Raw genomic sequence first — 17409 nt, forward strand, 5'->3', positions numbered from 1 at the left:
AGGCCTGGTGAGAGGTGTTCAGGTCATGGGAGCAGATCCTTCACTGCTTGGTGCTGTCTTCATGATAGTGAGTGAGTTCTTGCTACATCTGGTTGTTTAAGAGCGTGTAGCACCCTCCTCCCCTCCGTTTCTCTTGCTCCTGCTTTCACCATGTGATGTGCCTGCTACCCCTTTGCTTTTCACTGATGGCAGCAGCAGCAGCCCATGTGGAGCAGCTGCTGCAAAGAGGCCGGCTGCAGTGGGGAAGGCACAACCGGGACTACAAACTCCACAGAGCTGGTGGGAGCTGGGAACAGGCAGAAGTCCCTCACCCTTAAAAGCTGGAAGGGCAGGAGCCCTGCCTTCCCCAGCACTGCTGCAGCCGCACAGCCACAGCTGCAAACCTGGGCATTCCTGCACTCTAAGGAGCCCAGGAAGGCCCCCATACCCCTGCAGGCTCGGAAGTAACTGCTCCCACTGTCCAGCCTCTCCACTCTCAGTGCCCACTCCAATTTTGGAGCAAATTTGAGGCCAAGCCCAGGCACTGTCACAACCTGGCCAGGAGTACACATGCTCGGGTACACACCAGCCCTCTGCCACTTCAGCCCCCTCTGAACTTTGGGTGCCAACGAGCACAGGAGGGAAGGGGATGCCGAGGGCAGCTCAGCGTGGGCCTGCAGGCACCCCTCAGCATGAACTGCCTGGGCACCAGGGACAGCAGGTTGCATGGCAGTGGGAGGCAGACCAGTTCCTGGGCAGAAAGGGGAGTGTCCCCAGTGAAGCCCCTCCTTCAGGTCTGGGACAGCCTGAAGCCTGAGGCCCAGGCTCCCAGTTCCGAGGACGAGAGTAACAACTTATGGTGCTTTCTCCAGGCTGACCCAGGGCTGACCAATCAGCATGCACTGCCTCCCCTATGAAGCCCATAAAACCCCCTGGACTCAGCCAGACTCGGGCAGACATCAGGACTACCTGCTTGGAGAGAGGAACTAGCCACTGTGAGTCCCCTCTCAGCTGAGAGCTGTACACTCAACGGGATCACCTGCCTGTGGATAGGACTATCCATTTCGGGCGTGCTGAGAGCTGTACTGTCACTCAATAAAGCACCTCTTTGCCTTACTCACCCTTCAGTTGTCCACGTAACTAATTCTTCCTGAACAAAGGACAAGAATTCAGGACTTGCCGAGTGGCAGGACTGGAAGAGCTATATTACAAACAGGGCTAAAACACGTCCCTCGCTTGCCATGTTGCAGGCGACTAGAAAAAGAGAAGACAGAAGGAGAGAAGAGCTGCGGCCCTTCAGGGAGCCCAGACCTAGGAGTTCCCCTAGCCAGGGCTGTGACACCCTCTTTGGGGCTCTGCAGTTCCTGGTGTCTCCAAGCTTCCGGGCACCACCTCATTCCCCGGTGGCAGCAATGGAAGCCACTTGCAGTACAACTGGTCCAGCTGCCGTCTCATGGGAAGCCACCACCCATACCAGCACCTGAAGCTGCCCGACCTGCCACAGCTGACATGTCTGGCTATGCACAGCGGCCAGACCCAGCACTCACTCACCCCTTGCCACTCTGCACCTGGCTCACACTTGGCAGGTATGGGATCTGGGCCAGTAGTGGGAACCAAGCACAGCCTGCCAGACCAAGGGGGCAGAACAAGCCCAGCAGACCCAAGCAAAACTCAGGCAAAGATGTCACCAGCTGGTGAAGCAACACCACAAGGATCCTGTGACATCACCATGATTGTAAGCTTCCTGAGGTCTCCCCAGAAGCAGATGCTGCTATGCTTCCTGTACAGTTTGTAGAACTGTGAGCCTATTAAACCTCGTTTCTTATATATTACCCAGTATTGGGTATTTCATTAATAGCAGTGCAAGAATGGCCTAACACAAAAAATGAAAGATGAATGAAATGAAGACAATTTAATGAAAACAATTATATATTTTTGCCTACAGTTTATCAAAAAAAATGCTTAATCATAACACCTAATTCTTGTTAGAGTATAACAGAATCAAACTGAAAGGGTTTACTAGAATAAATATATGAAGATGTGTGTGTTTGCGTGTGTGTGTGTATATATTTTATTTTTTTATATATATATATATGCCACTTACTGAAGCATTGACATATAGAGAAAAAAAATACCTTGAATGTCTTCTCATGAGGAATTACACATAAGTAAATGAAGTGAACACTCCCCACAACCTCAAAGTGCACCCTCAGACCCCACCCAAGGACAAGGATGACCACCACAGCTGATTCTGGCAAAAGGCAGGGGCTAAATCTGCCACGTTTAGGAGATTAAACAGTGCTCTGTCCAGCTTCAAAGCCCACACCAAGGCCCCACACAGGCAGAGTCTAATGTCAACCATGCATTTTTACTTAGCAAAGCAGCTGGTCCTATCCATCCAATGGGCAACTCCACCTAAACTTAGGGCCTCTTGTGCAACTCCATCCAACTGCTGAACTCAAATAGCAGTGTCACACAGCCAGAGAATACATCATGTGACCCTCTCCATCTAAGACAATTGCACTACCATCCAGAGCTCAAATGAATTGCAGAGCTCCTCCTGTGGTCTCAGTCCATAGCAAAGCCCAGACAGTTGACCTACCCAAACTCAGAGCAAAGGCAGCAGCCCAGTCATCTAGAGAACCCAACAGCAAACTCTGCCTACCAAGGATCATTACCAGCTGACACATCCAGAATTATAGGCCAGACTAAATGGTGAAGGTCCACCTCTGCCAAAACTGTAAAAACTAAAAAAGCTGGCTCTCCTCAAAGGGGCAGACAACAACACAAGGAAACAAGAATCAGAAAAATCAGGGTATCATGACACCTCCAAAATAAAATGAGCAAAGGCCCTAACAACAGGACCCTGAAGAAAGATCTGTGAAAGGACAGATAGGAAATACAGTATAATCCTCTTAAAGAACTTCAGTGAACTACAAGAATACGTGGATAAAAAAATTAATGAGGGGGCTTCAAGAGACCGACTGGAGGTATCTGGCACTTGCCTCCTCCACAACTAAGGACCAAAACAACTTAAATAACCACCTATCAAATAGAGCTCCTACAAATCACACTGTAATTCAGCAGAGAACTGACAGGGAATCTCTGAGGCACAGAAAAAGAGGGAAATGAAGCAACTGGCCTGGCTAAGATGCACTCAGGGCCAGACTCCTTGCTGTGGGGAAAAGGTAAGCAAGAAATCTCCAGAAGTTCATGTTCCACTGAAGACTCTTGCAATCCGAGGTAAAGGAGAGCCCCTTGGCCCTGGCGGGATCTGAGACTAATATGGGTGCTGCCTGGAGTCCACACAACTGCACTGTTCAATAGGGAGAGATCATGCTGCATCCCACATATCCCCTGAGACTCAAGCAGCTGCAACACACCATTTTGAGAGCCTAGCTACCAAGAGACTACATCATGCCCTGAGGCCCAAGAATCCCTCTACTTCCACATCCCTGAAGGCCTGCTGACATTCCCCAAATCCACTCAGAAGGCTGCAGCATTGCAAGGTTGGCTGGACCACCAGTAGTATGGCCAGATTCCCAGCACTCTAGCCCAGGCAGTATCCTGCATGCCAGAAAACAAGTAGTGCAATGCACCAGGAAGGCTGCCCCCAGGACAAAAGGAGTCAAAGCATGTTCTCCCAGAGCCTGAGAGGTGCCTGCCTAGGCACTAACAGCAACCCAGCTCCCTCCAGGGCCAGAGCTGCTACAACATCTGCACACATCTTCAGAGGGTCTGGGGACCAGCCTTCCCAGCTGACATCCTAGGCCCCCAGAATAAGTGTCTCCTACCTGCTGCAGGCACTAGCACATGCCACACAGGGGCATAAAAATGGGCAAGCCCTGCCAACACCACCAATGCTGGCACCCAAGTACATCATCTGGGAGCCTGGGAATCAATGGACCCTAGCAACTGCTGTTGCTGGTACCCACGTGCACCATACAGAGGACTGAGTACATGCCTTCCCTGACCATTGCCACCATCACCAGGGCCTGAGTGCATGGTTCAGGTACCTGGGAAGCAACCAGCCCTACTCAATGCAGCCAGTGCCCACATACACAATCAGACAGCATAAGACTAGGTCAGCCCTGCTCACTGCCACCATTAGCACATGAATGTGCTGTCCAGGAATAAAAAAAAATCAACCCACCACACCAACTACCACCAGTACCAGCACATACCATTGAGAGGCCTGACAATAGGCCTATGCCCCACACCAACATCACAGCCAGCATGAGCCATTCTGGGGCTTGAAAACAGGCCCACCCCACCCACCAATACCACTGCTGGTACCCAAGTGCACTGTCAACATGTGTAAGGATTAACCCAACCCACCCATTATGGCCAGAGCCTTGCACACACCACTGGGGAGCCTAACTAGAAATCTGCCCCCTCACAACTTCTGCTGGCGGCACCCACACACATCATTCAGGGAGCTGGGAATTAGCCTTCCCTGCCCACCACTGCTGGTGCCCAAACAGCCATCATGACCACCACTGCCAGCACCACAGTGTGCCATCCAGAGGTCTGGGAAATGACACACGCGGGTTGCCACGGCCACTGCCTGTGCACTCCATCAGGGAGCATGAGGACAGGCACTTCCTGCCAGCCACCACATAAGTCATTACCCCCATGTATCTTCTGGGAGCCTGAAAATCAACCTGCCCCATCTGTAACCATCTGCACACACCATCTGGGGGGCTAGAGGACAAGTCCATTTTACCCACTGCCATCACTGCCAATGAGCACATGTATTGTCGGGGGACTAGGGATCAACTAGGGAGCACACCACCGATGGCTCCTGCACATGGCTTCTGGGGGACTGAGTACAAGCCTACCTGACATGCACTGTCTGGGAGCCTCAGGATAGGACCACCCAGCCTGCTGGCAGTTCCTGCATATGCCTCCTGGAAGTTCGGGGACTGGCTAGCCCAGCCACCACAGGCACCCACTTGTGCAGTGCTTAAGGAATAAGGATTGACCAGTCACACCTACTACCATCACCATTGCCCCTCACACATCACAAAAGTCTATGAACCACCACTGCCACCAAGACACCTGAGCAAGCCCACCTGAAGGCCCAAGAACTGGCCCACCAGGGCCTGCCACCACCACACAACTGTTGGAAGCCTAGGGGTCCAAGGACCAACACATCCAGCCTGCCACCACCACCACAGGTATCTAAGGCCAGCTTGCTTGGAGTCTAGCACTCTAGAGTGATGCATCCCTAGCTCACTGCAGCCTTGAACTCCTGGGCTCAAGCAATCCCCCCAACTTAGCCTTCAAACCTAGCAAGAGATTTAGACATACAGACACAGGAAATACAGAGATCCTCAAATAGATACAATACAAAAAGGTCTTCTCCACAGCACATCATGGTCAAACTACCAAGTCAGAGACGACAAGAAAATTTTAAGAACAGCAAAAGAAACATGTTTAGACACTTAAAAGAGAATCTCCATCAAACAAAGAGCAGATTTCTCCACAGAAAACATGCAGGCGAGAAGAGAATGAGATGATATATTCAAAGTAGCAAAAGAAAAAAAAAACTGCCAGCCAAGAATACCATACCTAGCAAAGTTATCCTTCATAAATGAGTAAGAGTTTTTCCCAGACAAGCAAAAGCTGAGGGAACTCTTCACCACTAGACAGGCCTACTTACGTTAAATGCTTAAGAGAATCCTACACCTAGAAGCAAAACGACACTATCTAAAATAATGAACACACCCAAAAGTACAAAACTAACTGCTGAACAGATACACAAATGAAAATGGCAAAGGAGCTGAACACTGTCACTACAGAAAACCACCAAACTGAAGTGATAAATGATAGAAGTGGAAGAAGGAAAAAAAGGATATACAAAACACCTAGAAAACAATTTACAAAATGCAGGAGTTAGGTACTCATCTATTAATAATAGCCTGAACGTAAAAGGATTAAATTCCCAACTTGAAATATATGATCTGGGCACAGTGGCTCATGCCTGTAATCCCAGCACTCTGGGAGGCTGAGGCAGGTGGATCATCTGAGGTCAGGAGTTAGAGACCAGCCTGACCAATATGGTGAAATGCCATCTCTACTAAAAGTACAAAAATTAGCCAGGTGTGGTAGGCACCTGTAGTCCCCGCTACTTGGGAGGCTGAGACAGGAGAACTGCTTGAACCTGGGAGGCAGAGGCTGCAGTGAGTCAAGATTGTACCACTGCACTCCAGCCTAGGCAACAGAGAGAGATTCTGTCTCAAAAAAAAAAAACAGAAAGATATGAACTGGCTGAATCCGTTTTTTTAAATGACCCAACTGATATATGACCCAACTGTATGCTCCCTACTCACATCACCTGTAAACATATACATCGACCGAAAAAAAAAAAAAATGTTCCACACAAATGGAAACCAAAAGCATGCAAGAGTAGCTATGCATACATCAAACTTTAAGTCTGCTTTCAGTTTCCATTTGCAGATTTTAAATCACGCTTTTGGTTTCCATTTGTAGACTTTGAGTCAAAAACTGTAAAAACAGACAACATCATTATATAATGATAAAGGGATAAACTGACAAAGAGGATATAATTCCAAATATACATGCACTTAATATCAGAGAACACAGAAATATAAAGCAAATATTATCAGATCTAAAAGAAGAGACAGACTCCAACACAAAAATAATGGGGGATTTCAACCCCCAACAGTGGACAGATCATCAAGACAGAAATTGAACGAAAAAGCATCGGACTTAATCTACACTATTGATCAAATGGGCCTAACAGACATTTACAAAACACTTCATCCATGGCTGGAGAATACACATTCTTCTCATCAGCATATGGAACATTCTCCAGGATAGACCATATGTTAAGACACAAAACAAAACTCAATACCTTTTTAAAAATCAAAATCATATCAACTATCTTCTCAGATTGCAATGGAATAAACCTAGAAATCAGTAACAAAGGAACTTTAAAAACTGTGCATGGAACTTAAACAACATGCTCCTGAAGAACCACCGGATCAAGGGGAAAAAACATAAAAAAGAAATTTAACAAGTATTAAAACAAACAAAAACAGAAATACAGCATACCATAACATATGGGATCCAGCAAAAGCAGTACTAAGACGGAAATTTATAGCAGTAAACACCTAAATCAGAAAGTAGAAAGACTTCAAATAAACAACCAAATGATGCATCTCAAAAAACTAGAAAAGCAGTAACAAACTAAACTCAAAATTAGTAAAGAAACAAAAAGATAGTAAAGTCATAAAAGAACTAAATGAAATAGAGGAAGAAAAATTAAAAGGATCAACATAATGAAAAATTGTTTTTTAAAGACAAACAAAAATCACTGTCTATACCAACCAAGATAAAAAAAAAAAAAAAAGAACACCAAAATAAATACAATCGGAAACAACAACAAAAAAAGGAGGCATTAAAACTGATACCACAGAAATACAAACAATAATTAGAGGGTATTATGAACAAGTGTATGCCAGCAAATTGGAAAATCTCCAGGAAACTGAAAAATTCCTAGAGACATACAACCTACAAGATTAAATCAGGAAGAAAGAGAAAACCTGAACATACCAGTAACAAGCAACAAGATCAAAGCAGTAATAAAAGGTCTATCAACAAACAAAAGCCCAGGACTGGATGGTTTTATTGCTGAATTCTATCAATCTTATAAAGAGGAACTAACACCAATTCTTCTCAAAGCATTCCAAACTTAAGAGGAGGAAACTTTATCTAACTTATTCTACAAGGCCAGCACTACACTGATAACACAACTACACAAGGACATGAGAAAAAAAAGTTCAGGCCAATATGAGCAACATAGATGCAAAAATCCTCAACAGAATACTAGCAAACAGAATCCAACCACACATCAAAAAGATAATGCACCATGATCAAGTGAGATTTATCTCAGGGATGCAAGGATGGTTCAACACACACAAATCAATAAATGTGGTACATCATATTAGAATTAAGGGCAAAAACCATGTGATCACCACAATAGATACAGAAAAAGCATTTGATAACATTCAGTATCCCCTCATGATAAAAACTCTCAAAAAATAGGCACAGAAGTAACACACTGAAACATGATTAAGGCCCTATATGACAAATCCACAGCCAAATTATACTGATTGAATTAAATCTGGAAGCCTTTCCTCAAAGAACTGGAACAAGACAAAGATGTCCACCTTCACCACTCTTATTCAACACAGTCCTAGAAATCCTATCCACAGCAATCAGGTAAGAGAAAGAAATAGAGGGCATCCAAATTAGAAAAGAGGTAGTTAAATTATCCCTCTTTCCAGATGACATGACCATACATATAGAAAAACCTAAATACTCCATCCAAAAACTCTTATAACTAATAAATTCATTAAAATTGACGACACTGAATCAACACAGAAAAATCAGTAGCATATACCAACAATGAACTAGCTGGAAAAAAAAATAAAGTAATTCCACTTAGAATAGCTACAGAATAAAATACCTATGAATAAATTTAACCAAAGAGTTGAAAGATCTCTAAATTGGAAATTACAAAATACCAATGAAAGAAATTAAAGAGGGCATAATCAAATGGAAAGATATCCCAAGCTCATGGATTAGAACTAATGGTGTTAAAACGACCATACTTCCCAAAAGAATCTACAAATAAAATGCAATCCCAATCAAAATGCCAATGATATTCTTCCTAGAAGTAGAAAACCCAATCCAAAAAGTCATATGGAACCACAAAAGATACCAAATAACCAAAGCAATACTGAGAAAAAAGAACAATGCTGGAAGAATCACACTACCTGACTTCAAAATATATTACAAAGCTATAGTAACCAAAACAGCATGACATTGGTATAAAAACAGTTGGGTGTGGTGGTATACACCTGTAGTCCCAGCTATTCAGGAGGCTGAGGAGGAAAGATTGCTTGAAGTCAGGAGTTCAATGGTACAGTGAACTATGATCGTGGACCGCACTACAGTCTGGATGAAAAAGCAAGACCCCGTCTCTTTAAAAAACGAATACACAGACCAGTGGAACAGAACAGAAAACCTAGAAATAAATCCCCATATTTAGAGCCAATTGACTTTCAACAAAGGCACCAAGAACATATACTACAAAAGGATACCCTCTTCAATAAATGTTGCTGGGAAAACTAGATATCCATACGCAGAAGAATGAAACTATACCCCTATTTTCACCATATACAAAAATCTACTCAAAATGGGTTAAAAAATTAACCATAAGACCTGAACATGTAAAACTTCCAAAAGCAAACATGGGAATAACTATATGACATTGGTCTGAGCAATGATTTTTTAGATCTCACCCAAAAAGCACAGGGAACAAAAGCAAAAAACAGACAAAAGGGATTACATCAAAATTAAAAGCTTCTGCACAACCAATGAAATCATTTTCAGAGTGGAGAGACAACCTATAGATTGGGAGATAGTCACAAATCATACATCTCACTAGGGATACATACATATCTAAAATATGTAAGGAAACTCAAACAACTCTATAAAAAGCAAACAAATAATCCAATTTAAAAAATGTTTAACAGAATGAATAGACATTTATTAAAAGAAGATAAACAAATGCCCAATAGACATATGAAAATGCTCAACTTCACTAATTAGGGAAATATAAATGTCTTATTCTGTTTCGTATTGCTGTAACTGAATACCTGAGACCAGGTAATACAATATAATGAACAGAAAAGTATTTAGCTCACAGCTAATCAAGCTGAAAAGTTCAACACTGGGTGGCTACATCTGGCACCTTCTAGTGAGGGCTTCCTGCTCTTCATAGCATGGTAGAAAAGTGTAAGAGGAAGCAGGAGTGTGCAAAAAGACTAAACAGGACAAACAGGTTTATAAACTCATTCTCATGGGTACAAGTGGTATTTGGTACATGCACAGAATGTGTAATGATCAAATCAAATTATCTGGGGTATCCATCACCTCAAGTACTTATCATTTCCATGTGTTGGGAACATTTCAATTCCTCTCTTCTAGCTATTTTGAAATATACAACGCACTATAGTCACCCTACTCTGCTACTGAATATTAAAACATATTATTTCTATCTAACTATATAGTAGCCATTAACCAAATTCTCTCCATTGCCCCTGACCACATATACACTTCCCAGCCTCTAGTGCTTGTAATTCTACTCTCTGCCTCTATGAGATCAACTTATTTAAGTTCTCACATATAAGAGAGAACATCCAATTTTTATATTTCTGTGTCTGTCTTATTTCATGTAATGACCTCTAGTTCCATCCATGTTGCTGCATATGACAGGATTTCATTCTTTTTTATGGCTGAATGGTATTCCATTGTGTATACAGACACCGTATTTTCATTATCCACTGATGGACACTTAGGTTGATTCTGTATCTTTGCTATGGTGAACAGTACTGCAAAAAAAAACATGGTAGGTGCATGTATTTCTTCGGTATATTGATTTCCTTTCCTTTAGATAAATACCAGTGGGAGGACTACTGGATTGCACAGCGGTTCTAATTTTATGTTTCTTGTTTAAATTTGGGGGGAGGGGTTGTTTGTTTTTGTTTCTATTTTTTTAATCTATTTCAGTTTTCTGAGAAATCTCTATACTGCTTTCAATAATAGTTACACCAATTTACATTCCCACCAAGAGTGTATGAGAGTTTCCTTTTCACCACATCCTTGCCAGCATCTGCTATTCTTTGTCTTTCTAATGGCCATTCTAGCTGAAGTAAGATGATATCTCATTGCAGTTCTGATTTGCTTTTCCCTTATAATTAGCAATGCTGAGCACTGTTCACATACCTGTTTGCCATTTATATGTCTTCTTTTGAGAAACGTCTTTTTATGTCACTTGCACACTTTTTAGAGGGATTATTTGTTTATTTTTACTGTTGAGTTGTTTGGATTCCTCATATATTCCGGATATCAGTCCCTTCTTGGATGAATAGTTTACAAACACTTTCTCCCATTCTGGAAGTTGTCTCTTTACTCTGTTGATGGGTTGGCTCTTTAGGTGTGTAGAAGCCATTTGGCTTAATATAGTCTCATTTATGTATTTTTTGTTTTTGACTGTGCTTTTGAGGTCATAGTCATAAAATCTTTGCCTAGACCAATGTCCAGAAGCATGTCCCCTATGTTTTCTTCCAGTAGTTTTATAGTTTCAGATCTTACATTTAAAGTATTTAATCCATCTTGGGTTGATTTTTATATGTGGTGAGATACAGGGGTCTAGTTTCACTCTTCTGCATATTTTCCCAGGATCACTACTGAAGAGGGTGTCCTTTCCCCAGTGTATGTTCTTGGTACCTTTTGTTGAAAATCAGCTGGCTGTAAATAAATGGATTTATTTATAGGTTCTCTGTTCTGTTCCATTGGTCTATGGGTCTGTGTTTATACCATGCTGTTTTGGTTACTATAGCCTTGTAATATATTTTGAAGTCAGGTAGTGTAATGTCTCCAGTTTTATTCTTTTCACTCAGGACTGCTTTGGCTATTTGGGCTCTTTTTTAATTCCATATGATCTTAGGGTTAAGATTAACAAATTCATCTTAAGGGAAGAAAGAACTAAAGCTTGGTTTAAGGAATTCAGTATTTGTTAAACTAAATGGGGAGGCTAACAAAGCTGTAACAATTGCTTTGGCAGCAATGGTGATGACAACACTGGACTCAGGAACACATGTTGGCACCCTCATTGTAGAATATTTCAGTAACATCAACTATAGCAATATCCTTTAATAGTACTTTTGATATCAGTACCAATAAGAGAGACACAAAAATAATGACTAACTTTTAATAATCACCTACTAACTTCCTGGCATTATACTTGGGACTTTACATGGATCATCTTGTTAAATCTGCACACTAACCCAATAAGGTGTGTATTATTATCCCTGTTTTAAAGACAGGGTAAGAAAACTTGCCCAAGGTAAGTCAGTGTATTAGCAGTATAGCTAATATCTTAATCCAGATGTCTAGGTCCAAAGTTTATGCTTATTCCAAATACATGAATCATATAAAATTGTCACCAAGAGAATGAAATTTCAAAGTCCACATCAAAACCACCTGGAAATTTCACATCTATTTAGAAAGGATTTAAAGGACAGCTAGTGCTCTCACTGAATAGTTTTGGGGAATGACCAGAAATATTATACCTATTAATATTATTAAACCTTAGCCCCAGAATGGCATTAAGGCAGAAGTGTACAGATTACAATTTGATTGTTTCATACAATCTTCAAAAGTGTGACTTTTCATAACATCATAAATGTGCACTGATGTCATCTGAGTTCCATGGCAATGGTACGTCTTGAGTTTTCTTTTAATCTTTTTTTTTTTTCTCATCATTTGACTTAAAGCTCAATCATCACAACTTCACCTCCAACAGAAAGCACCTTCAATAATATTTTTATTTATTTTATTTATAATATTTTATGGGCACAAATAATTCTCAGAAGTGAGATTTAAAAGAAAAGAAAAAACATTTTTGTAAGGTAAATAGGGCATTCAAAATTACTTCTCTTTTTACAACTCAGAAAACTGAAGCTTACATTAAATGACATAAGCATTAACTCAAGTGCAAAAAATTTAGTATACATTGAGCTAAGTACTAAGTATATGCAAATAAGACACAATACCTCTTCTCCTCGAGGAGCTCATGGTATAGCAGAGGAGGTGGAAACAAACAGCTATACTGCAGCATGGATAGATACTTTTGTTGTTGTTGTTGTTGTTGTTGTTGTTGTTGTTGTTGTTATTGTTGTTTTCTGTGTGTTTTTTGAGACGAAATTTCGTTCACTGCCCAGGCTGGAGTGCAATGGGGCAGTCTCAGCTCACTGCAACCTCTGCCTCCCAGGTTCAAGCAATTCTCCTGCCTCAGCCGCCCGAGTAGCTGGGATTACAGGTCCCTGCCACCACACTCAGCTAATTTTGCATTTTTAGTAGAGACAAGGTTTCACCATGTTGGTCAGGCTGGTCTCGAACTCCTGACCTCAGGTGATTCACCCGCCTCCACCTCCCAAAGTGCTGAGATTACAGGCGTAAGCCACTGTGCCTGGCTGTTGTTGTTTTTGAGACAGGGTCTTGCCCTGTCACCCATGCTAGAATGCAGTAGCAATCACAGCTCACTGCAATCTTGCACTCCTGGGCTCAAGCGATCCTCCCACCTCAGCCTCCCAAGCAGCTGAGACTACAAGTATGCACCATCACACCTGGCTCATTTTTTTTATTTTTAGCAGAAACAAGATCTCACTATGCTGCCTAGGCTGGTCTTGAACTCCTGGCCTCAAGTGATCCTCCTGCCTCAGCCTCCCAAAGGGCTAGGATTATAGGCATGAGCCACTTGATAGATATATTACTAATTTCCCCCATTACACATTAAATTTAGTAACTGAATAATGCCACTGAAATTCTCATTTTGGGAGGAAAACTTAGAAAGAGACCTAATAAAGTTAAAATTGTCATTATTAATTCACTAAGTAGAACCTAGGTGAAAATAAAAAATATTTTCCAAAAGAAGAAAAATTCAAGAATTCATAGAAAATAAAGAGTTAAAAATAATAAAATTTGTTGCAGATCTTTAAAAAGGCAACTATAAGTACTATTTAATGTAATTAGATTTATAATAGTAATACAAACCAGAAGTTAGCTTTGGATAGTTCGGTGGGGGGCGGGGGGGGTTAAGAAAATCAACTTTTCATTTATATAAAAAGTATCCTACAGGCTGAACACAGAAAATAACAAGAGAAGCTTCAGAAGCTTGTGGCAAATGGAAGTGTATAAATCTAACAGAATTTACTAACTGACCATCCCTAGCTTTGTGCCATAGATGTTTTCCTATTTTCAGTCCACACACAATCCTCTCCTAGAGCTTAAAACAAAGGAAACTTAAGATCTGCATTTCTCTTATTGGCACAACAAGCTACGTTTGTCAATGGAATTCAGCTTTTCCACTTGTTCATGGAAAATCTCAGACCATTTTTTAAGGAATGTGTTCAGTCATTCATTCAAAAAATATTTACTGAGCACTAAGTACTAGTTAAAATTCTAGAGTCTGAATATAAAAATAACGGACAAGGCTGGGCGTAGTGGCTCATGCCTGTAATCCCAGCACTTTGGGAGCCCGAAGCAGGCAGATCGCGAGGTCAGGAGGTCAAGACCATCCTGGCTAACATGGTGAAACCCTGTCTCTACTAAAAAAATACAAAAAATTAGCTGGGCGTGGTGGCACGTGCCTGTCGTCCCAGCTACCTGGGAGGCTGAGGTAGGAGAATCGCTTGAACCCGGGAGGCAGAGGTTGCAGTGAGCCGAGATTGCGCCACTGCACTCCAGCCTGGGTAACAGAACGAGACTCCACCTCAAAAAAATTAAAAAAAAAAATAAAACAACAGACAAGACTGAATGGGTGGATGGATAGATGGACAAATAGAACAGAAAAAGAGAAGGGAATACACTAATGTCAGAGGAATGGATTTCAATTACACCAGACAAACTGGGATACTGAAATAGTTACCAGATCTTCACTAAGTGTCTGTATTCATTTTTCCAAAACACAAGTATGGTGACCAGTGCTTCTGAAACATATTATTAGCCATGGACTGTTGGTTCCAACAGCCAATCCAACCAACAGGGGAGAAAAATAATACCAACTATCAGAGCACATTTACCTCACATTTAGCAATAATGTATCTGTGAAAAAGAACAGGGAAGGATACATCAAAATAAATATAATTATTTTGAGTAAAGTTATCACTAAACATACCTTTCAGATAAATAACAGCTCTTGTGAGGGTTTAAACTTTGATAAGATTCTAGGCTGCCATCAGATGATGAAGAAAGTTGCTCTGATTGCAAGTTGTCTGTATCACTCAAACTTCCCTCGGTTACAGGTGGGGTCCTTATGTATTTTCTTCCTAACTCCGTTCCCAGGACATTCGTCAATATAACTCTGGGTATCCTGTCACATAGAATAACAAACACTGTACTGTACTGAGAAGTTTTCAGTTAAAAAAAAATGTATTCCAGGAAGTTGAATTTTCAATCATTGCCATCTTAGCACAAGAAAGCTGTTCGAACTATACCACCCTAGAAATTAACCCATAAATACTTAAAAATGTAGAAAAACACAGTATTTTTGTTTCTGGAAGCACTTGTTTCGTATCACTTACAGCACAGATTAGCCTGTCACTACAATGTCTTTAATTATACTAATGGATGCCGTTGAGGGGCTTAAAATTTTAACAAATTCTTCTCTAAAAAATGCTTTCTTTCCTTTTCCAGAAATTATTAAAAACACAGCTTACTACAAATCAAGAAATCTTTGTTCTTCTCATTTAACAGAAAGGTCTTTGATAAGTAATTTACACACTTGCAATTGGGAAATGACAAATGATAAATCCAACAAGACATCATTCAGACTGCATCTCTGGTAATGAAAGATTCCATAACTGAAACAGCACATATGGTGATAACATATACGCTAATAGCATCAGGAAAAGAGCCAATACATTTAAATGTTTAGAGAATTAAAGTTTTTGTTTAGTTGGTTTTCCTTTTTTGAGACAGGATCTCACTCTGTTGCCCAGACTGGAATGCAGTTATACAATCACAGCTCACTGCAGCCTCCACCTCCCGGCTCGAGTAATCCTCCCACCTCAGCCTCTTAAGCAGCTCGGACTATAAGCACAAGCCACCACGCCCAGCTAACTTTTTTATTTTCTGTGGTGACAATGTCTCATCATGTTGCCCAGGCTGGTTTCAAACTCCTGGGCTCAAGCAATCCTCCCACTTCAACCTCCCAAAATTCTGAGATTACAGGTGTGAGCCACTGCATCTAGCCTGGAGTATATTTTTAAGTCTCCAGACCTTAAATTGGTGAGTTTTATATCAAATGCACTATATAAGCCTGACATCTTCTTAAACAGAAGATGTATATTTGATATATAAAGAAGTACATTTGGTATAAAATTAGTGCTATCTTTACTTTGCTGGCCAGCCATTATTATGAACATTACTTTGCCACACTACAATAATGCCTTCAATATTGATATTCAGCCCAGAATTCACTGGTCCAAGCCATATTATTGTGACTTTTTAAAGTTCTTTTTATGTAATTTTAAAGTTTTCCTAACTCCTCTTTATTAGATGCCCAGTTGACTGTTATCGATATGCCACTAGCAATACTTTACTTATATTTTGTTTGTCAGAAACAATATATAGAAAGGGCTAGAGTACAAGCATACCTCATTTTATTGTGCTTCACTTTACTGCACCTCACAGATACTGTGTTTTTTTACAAATGCAAGGTTTGTGGCAACCTTGAGTAGAACACATCTATCAGCATGATTTTTCCAACACCATTTGCTCACTTTGTGTCTCTGTGTCACATTTTTGTAATTCTCAAAATATTTCAATCTTTTCATTATGTTTTTATCTATTATGATGATCTGTAATCAGTGATCTTTGATGGCACAACTGTAATTGCTTTGAAGCACCAAAAACCACGCACACATAAGACATTGAACTTAATTAACAAATGTTGTGTGTTCTGACTGCTTCACCTACCAACCATTCCCCTATCTCTCTCTCTCTCTCTCCTCAGGCCTCCTCCCTATCCCCTGAGACATAGCAATATTGAAATTACGCCAATTAATAGCGCTACCATGGCCTCTAAATATTCACGTGAAAGGAAGAGTCACAAGTCTCTCACTTTAAATCAAAAGCTAGAAATGGCCGGGTGTGGTGGCTCACAGCTGCAATCCCAGCACTTTGGGAGGTCAAGGTGGGACAATCACTTGAGGTCAGGAGACTGAGGCCAGCCTGGGCAACATGGCAAGACTCCATCTCTACAAAACATAATTAACAAGCCATCTAGCCATGGCAGTACAAGCCTGTAGTCCAAGCTACTTGGGAAGCTAAGAGTGGAGCATCACTTGACCCCAGGAGTTCAAGGCTGCAGAGAGCTAGGATTGCGCCACCTCTGTCTGCCTGGGAAAGAGAGCAAGTCTGGCCGGGCGCGGTGGCTCAAGCCTGTAATCCCAGCACTTTGGGAGGCCGAGACGGGCGGATCACGAGGTCAGGAGATCGAGACCATCCTGGCTAACATGGTGAAACCCCGTCTCTACTAAAAATACAAAAAACTAGCCGGGCGACCTGGCGGGCGCCTGTAGTCCCAGCTACTCGGGAGGCTGAGGCAGGAGAATGGCGTCAACCCGGGAGGCGGAGCTTGCAGTGAGCTGAGATCCGGCCACTGCACTCCAGCCTGGGCAGCAGAGCGAGACTCCGTCTCAAAAAAAAAAAAAAAAAAAAAAAAAAAAAAAAAAAAAAAGAAAGAGAGCAAGTCCTTGTTTTAAAAAAAAAAGAAAAAAGAAAAAGAACTAAAGCTTAATAAACTTAGTGTGGAAAGCATGTCGAAAG

General features: G+C 41.6%; 1 protein-coding gene across 6 annotated transcripts in view; it reads right to left on the minus strand.

Moving 5' to 3' along the window:
* The window catches only part of SENP7 (SUMO specific peptidase 7), a 185760-nt gene that overhangs the window by 59049 nt on the left and 109302 nt on the right, over positions 1-17409 (minus strand). For 4 of the 6 annotated variants that reach the window (XM_030940256.1, XM_030940242.1, XM_030940250.1 and 1 more), the window contains one exon: positions 14756-14950. The exons of the other annotated variants lie outside the window; for them this stretch is intronic. In XM_030940256.1, the coding sequence (XP_030796116.1) occupies positions 14756-14950 (195 nt within the window). The remainder of the gene's footprint in view (positions 1-14755; positions 14951-17409) is intronic. 6 annotated transcript variants of the gene reach the window in all.

The sequence above is a fragment of the Rhinopithecus roxellana genome, chromosome 1 (assembly GCF_007565055.1).
Source record: "Rhinopithecus roxellana isolate Shanxi Qingling chromosome 1, ASM756505v1, whole genome shotgun sequence".
Classification (NCBI taxonomy): domain Eukaryota; kingdom Metazoa; phylum Chordata; class Mammalia; order Primates; family Cercopithecidae; genus Rhinopithecus; species Rhinopithecus roxellana.